Below are 6,439 nucleotides of genomic sequence, written 5' to 3'. Positions count from 1 at the left end.
TCCCCCCTTCTCTAGCGTCTGAAGTCAATTCCCGTTAATGTTGGTGCCCCTCTCGCTGACACACGGCGCCATCCCCCCGACCACCGCAGAGTTTCTGGCCCGCCTGGGCATCAGCTGAAAGGGAGGGAACGGCCCTGGAACCGGGTGAGGCTCGGAGGCACTGAAGGCCCCCAGCCAAGAAGCCCGAGAGAGCACCGGGCAGGGCTTGCCTGAGCCGCCCGGGACTGGGATCCGGGAGGAGGGGGGGGGGCAGGACAGAGGCGTGGCTGGAGGAGGAGCAGGTTGGGGATGGTGGAGGCTCTGCGCTCCCGGCTCCCTCCCTCCCGCACTAGTGAGGTGTCAGTGCGCGCGGGAGGCTGGTGGCAGTGCTGGGAGCGAGGAGCGCAGCGCAGCGCAGGCAAGGCGCAGCGGCAGCATGAAAGGCTCCTACCTGGCCTGGGAGCTGGCGGGCGCTGTGCTGCTGCTGAGCTTTCCAACAGGTGGGACTGTGCCGCGTGGTCTAGTCGCTGCTGGGGGGTCCGCGCTGCACAGCTCGCTTCGTGTGCAGGGGGAGACGGTGCGCTGCTCCCAGAAGCGAGTGAAGGGAGGGAAGGGGCAGCACTCATCCAGCTTCTCCCGCTGGTACTTGGGCTGTGCAGTCGCCGGTGAGGGGCTAGCAAAGCTCTTGCACCTCAGCTTCCAGAGCAGCGCTGGGACAGGTAGGGCTGGTAACAGTGCAGTGCCGGGGTGCGTGGAGGCGTTCGTGGAGAATCGCAAACACTTATTTCTGCTCCTCTGCCTAGGGGTGCTTGAACAATTTGTGTAGTGGGGTAGGGGGATAGGGAGATGGTACTGAGAGCCATTGACCATAAACGCAGCACCTATGCCTCTGCCGGGGAAGGAAAGTCTGGTTTTCTTACCCCCACTCCATTGATAAAGATTGACCAGCTCGCCGCACCAGCTGTCTTTATTGTGAAAACTCTGGCGCTGTAACTAGGAGAAGCAGCGGCTCACACAAAGGACAGGTTCCTCGCATTACTTAGAGGTCCCTCCTGCTACAGGGGGCTGGGTATTTGTTGCATTGCATTGACTACTGACCTGAGTTTCAGTTGCACGAACTTTGGCAAGTCCTTGCATAGCTCGTCCTGCCAATGAGTAGCTTGAGCGCGATTTTTGGAGACGCGTGAGCTCTCCTTGCCGCCCTCCAATGCCCAGTCTCGTTATGCTGCTGTAGTGCTTCCTGAAGTCAGGCTTGCATTGGTTTTGGAGGGGCAGCGTGGTAGCTTGATAGCCATTGCAGTGTCCGAATGGACTACTGTGAGGGAAGCAGAAACAATCACTGCTCCTGAGCAAATGGCAGCTGCATTTTTTGGTAATATTTCCTATTCAGGCGTGCGAATCAGGCTACACTACACGCGCCCTGGTATAAGTGCTTCCCACATCGAGGGAAGGGGTGTTAGTAGTTAATCCACCTTTTTGTTCTTGAGAGAACTATTATCTGTCGGTGCGGGAGGGGTCTTGCATCTGCCCGGGTTGGGTTGTTTTGGCAGTAAACCGTCTGGTAATCAGTACAAAATGACTCTGTGGTCAGATGGCTGTTAAACAACAGAAATGGTAATGAGAAATACTTTCGAGAGCAGCAGTCCGGCTTTCAGCAGCAGAGGTGAAGGTGTAAGTGAAATGTAGTCTTCAGGGTTGTCGCTGGTTTCATTCATTTTACACAGATCATTTTGAGAGCACTGTTACATTGTTGAGTTTAGTAGAGCATCTCCCAGTCAGCGTATTTATGCATTTTGTCAGTCTTGTGAGAAACTTTTAATCACCTGTTCTTTCCAAGTAAGAATACCTGTCAAGCCCTCTTTTAAAGGAGGCTTTCTAGTTCTTGCACTGGCTTGTGGATTTTTAGGTCATTTCACTCATGCTGTGCCTAGTGAACTGGAGAACTGAGTTGATGGTACGGATGGGACAGCAACTATGGATGCTTGTCATGCCATTGTCATTCTAATTTATTGCCCTCTTTTGTTTGGACAGGTCACTCAGACTCAGGCACATAGCAATTCCTATCACCTTTATGCTGAGTTTTACCTGACTCTGCAGGTAGTCCTGCTGAAATAAATGGGACAACTTGCAGTAGAAGTAAAGTACTCAACATGAAAAAGGTGGCAGAATCAGTCTCAACTAGCATATGTGTGAAACCTGAGCAGTTGCCATCATCCGGATTTAGATTGTATAGGTCAGGCAATGTCAAACCCAACTCAAGCTACTGATGACAATCTGTCAGTACAGTAACTGTGATATATCAAGCTGACAAATTCAGGATTTCCCCATCAAAATATTTAATAAAAGATGTGTAGGGGAGAAACCATCAAATGTTCTCAGTGTCCTAAAATCATCCCTTGGATAACACTAATGATTTAAAGGAGTTGCACCAGGGATGAATTCAGCTCACTGTTGAAATCAAAACTGGAAACCTGACAACTTAAAACAATTGATTCCTCCCTCCCTTATCTTATTTGAAGCTAAGGTCTGGAGGGAAGCATGAAAATGAAAGGTGGTTGAACTTGCTCTCTCAATTCTTGAAAGTGGGGTCTTGCAAATAACTCTTTCTGGCCCAACGGTTCTTTAATTTATCCACAGTGGAACAGCCAAGAGAGAGAGAAAAAGAGACAGAGAGAGACTCTGTAGCCTGGTGGTTAGCAAATTGGGAGCGGCCGTCTCCTTCCTCCATTTAATTTTGTAATTATTTAGCCACAGTGGAACAACTTCAACAGGACCGAGTGAGGGAGCCCCATATCAGAGTCTCCCATAGCTCAGTGGTTAGGGCATTCACTTGAAGTAGCAGATCCCTTCCTATGGGGAATGTGAACCACCAGGGGTCTCCCACATCCCAGATGAGTACCCTAAACACTGGGCTAAAAGTTATTATGAGGGAGGTTGTCCTCCTCCTGCCCTTCTTCCCCTTTTCCCCCAGCTTCTTGCAAAAAATGGCATAGGTGTGCAGCTGAGGGCTTGTCTACACTTACAGCGCTGCAGCTGCACCGGTGCAGCTGTGCCACTTAGGGATTGTCTATACTACCCACCGGATCGGCGGGCAGCGTTCGATCCAGCGGGGTCGATTTATCGTGTCTAGTCTAGACACGATAAGTTAACCGCCAAGCGCTCTCCCATCGACTCCAGTACTCCACTGGAGCGAGCGGTGCAAGTGGAGTCGACAGGAGAGCATCAGCAGTTGACTCACCACAGTGAAGACACCGCAGTCAGTAGATCTAAGTACGTCGACTTCCGTAGCTGAAGTTGCATAACTTAGATTGATTCCCCCCCAGTGTAGACCAGGCCTTAGTGAAGCTTCTCCCATCGGCATAGGGGTGGTAGCTATGTTGACAGGAGAAGCCACACCTCTGAGCGACATTGACACAAATTTGTAGTGTAGATAGGGTGACCAGATGTCCCGATTTTATAGGGACAGTCCCGATTTGGGGGTCTTTTTCTTATATAGGCTCCTATTACCCACCACTCCCGTCCCGATTTTTCACATTTGCTGTCTGGTCACCTTAAGTGTAGACCAAGACTGAGAATCCCAAGTGGCCGGAGCAGCCCAGACAGGTGCCTGTCTCTGAGAAGGCTGGGCTTAGTATAAACCATTGGCTTGGTATCTCCCATTGGCTAGTTTAGGCAAGGCATCACCTGGCATGCTGGCTTTTGTGAATTGCATTCTAAGGTGCCTGTCTCTCCCCATTCATTGTATAGGGTGCATGGGTGCCAAACTCAGGCTTTGAGTCCCAATGATTTTCTAGGGACTTAAAAGTTAGGTGTGGTGAAGCTGAGCATGGCCTCGCCTAAGTTTCTAGCCCATATTTATTTACATTTATAAAATACCAGTTCAGTGCTCTAGTTCTGTTCAGAAATTACATGGGTCAAAAGGGCCACAAAACCAACAACAAACAACCCCTCCCACAAGAGGTTACTCTCCAAACTTCTTGTAAGCATATACAAGATTATTATATTTAACTTCCCCTGATGTCTACTAACCTCCAGATACCATTTCTGATCCCAGACCGTCTTCTGGTTGTCCCTGACCTTCAAGTCAGCCTTTCCTTTCCTCAGGAAAAGCCTGGAAAACAGGTCAGCCTTGCAACATGTCCTGAAGGTCACCAAATCAAGGCTCTTGTGTCAAGGAGTAGAAGGTGCAGGGGAGGTTATTTCTTTCTCTTGATTACTTACTTGATTAGATTCAGACACATTTTCTGGAATTATTTGCTTTGAATGGCACCTTAGATGAATTTACTAATATTGATGAGAAGTCAATTGTGAATGAGAATTAATGAATTAGAATGGGATGAGAAGTGAATAGTATGTAAGACTCACTATAGTAAAAATGTTTGTCTTTGGGTAAGTGTCTGTTTATATGTGTGTGTGTGGGGGGGGGGTGTATGTGTGTGTCTGTGTTTTATATCGCACTTAATTTCTTTGTCAGATAGTCAAGAGTTTCTCTCCTCCCCTGCCTCTCCCTCACTTTTGCAAAAAGAGAATGAGTTGGTACAAAACTAAACTTTAATATGGTTTCTCCTGTGAAATTAAGCCATTCATGTCTTCAGCCCCTCGCTTCACTGCTGGTATTTTGTGCTCTTTCCCTGTCCTTGTGTTTTCTGCATCTCAGTTTAGTGCCACCTTCTCCCCTTGACTTATTTTTTTTTTAGTTCATACACTCTTTTTGTGGGATGTTCTTTTAGAATCTTCAGGCTTCCCCTGAGGGGACTTGGACTCAACACTGCAACACCTTCTGTTTAGGTGCCCAGTAGAATTCACATCCCTGAGTTAGGCACCCTGTACAATGCATGACACAGAGTTAAGCATCTAAGAATGGAATCCACAAAAGTCCGCAAGCTTAACAGGGTACCACCTACACTAACCAATAGGAAATGCCAAGGAGAGAGGGGGTTTATAAGCCCTATCCTTCAGGCGCTTCTGTCTTGGCAGGTGGGAAGTGCCTCCCTCTGCTCAGGATTCACAGCTATGAACACTCTCCTGAAATTAGGCACCTAAACTTTCTCTTTAAAAATATTGAGGAGGTGGTGGCACCTTGCCTTATAACTTTTAGCCCTGTGGTTAGGGCAGTCACCCAGAATGTGGAAGACCTAGGCTCAATTCACCCCTCTGCCTGCTGTAGAGACTTGAACTTGCGTCTTCTGCTCCCAAGAGAGTGCCCTAACCACAGAGCTGTGGAAAAGAGTGAGAATGAGTCTATAGCCCAGTGGTTATTGTAATCACCATGTGAGAGACCCAGGTTCCAGGCCTTCTGCTTCTGTGCATATTTAATTAATTATTTATATGCAGCGGAACAGTTTCAACAGGAGAGAATGAGAGAGATCAGCCCCAGAATACTCCACAGCCCAGTAGTGAGGGCCCTCTCCTGGGAGGGGATGACTCCAATTCTAGTCCTTTCTCCATATCAGGTTGGGTGGGAAATTGAACCAGGTCTCCCACATTGTGGATGACTGCCCTGACCACTGGGCTAAAAGTTATAAACAGGCCTGGAACTATCACCTCCTCCACTGTTTTGTGTGAGGCCTGATCATGTAAAACGGCTTCTGACAGTGTCCACAGGTTTTCCCCACAGGTAAGGTAAGCAGGGCCAGCTTCAGGATCGCACTGAGGCTTAGGCATGAGTTAGGCATCCACCTGAGGTGACTGCACAGTGCACACGGTCACTGGCCGATTTTTGTAGGTGCTGAGGGGACTTTACCAGAGAAAATTTAGGCACCTAGGGACTTTAGATGCCGGCAGACGTGAGCAGGGTGTTTGAGGATCTACATTTTGGCACCTGAAGTGGCAGCTAGGTGCCAAAAATCCCCCTTTGTGGATCTAGCCCTTTTTTGTTATTCCTCCCACACTCCCTGGAAATCTTCTCATCCCATTCACTCTGCTGCTATGTTTTGGCATGGTTCCTTTCAGAGCCCATCAACACTCTTATTCAGACAACTAAACAATAATATAAAGTGTGCCGTCTGCCTGGAAGGATGTGTGTCCATCTCCATTATGTTCCCAACGCCTGCCAGCCCCGGGGGAGAGAGACTGAGCTTGCTAAAAATTCACATGGACTGTTGCTAAGCTATTTGTTTGGCCCCTCAACCCATTTGATTCCCCAACTCTCCATTTCTGTGTTTGTTTTACCCCCATCTCCCAGCAATTCTGTTTGCGTTTTCCTCCCTTCCTCACAGCAGTGAGTATAGGTATGCGTCTCCTGCACATATCATTGCCTGAAGCGCTGCCAGGAGCAGAATGGAAATGTCAAGGATTGTGCAATACTGTACTTTTTTCCTGCCAGAGTCACTGGGAAACTGCTGTGATCATGTGACTACATTTGATTCCTCTAGGATTTATTCATTGCTGTGTAACAGAAAATGTGCAGGGTTTGGGAAGAAGCAGGATTTATATTCAAATTTAATTTAAATACTATTGA

The 6,439-nt window shown here is 48.4% G+C and overlaps 1 protein-coding gene across 1 annotated transcript in view; it reads left to right on the top strand.

Annotated features, from left to right (window-relative positions):
• The first annotated feature begins 342 nt into the window (after positions 1–342).
• KIT (KIT proto-oncogene, receptor tyrosine kinase) overlaps positions 343–6,439 on the top strand; it is a 71,933-nt gene continuing 65,836 nt past the window's right edge. The window contains exon 1 of the mRNA XM_034772572.1: positions 343–479. Coding sequence (XP_034628463.1) covers positions 416–479 — 64 coding nt within the window. The 5' untranslated portion in view covers positions 343–415. The remainder of the gene's footprint in view (positions 480–6,439) is intronic.

This window comes from Trachemys scripta, chromosome 5 (genome assembly GCF_013100865.1).
Source record: "Trachemys scripta elegans isolate TJP31775 chromosome 5, CAS_Tse_1.0, whole genome shotgun sequence".
Classification (NCBI taxonomy): Eukaryota; Metazoa; Chordata; order Testudines; family Emydidae; genus Trachemys; species Trachemys scripta.
Note: the sequence above shows the minus strand (reverse complement) of the source record. Positions and strands in the feature narration are given on the sequence as shown.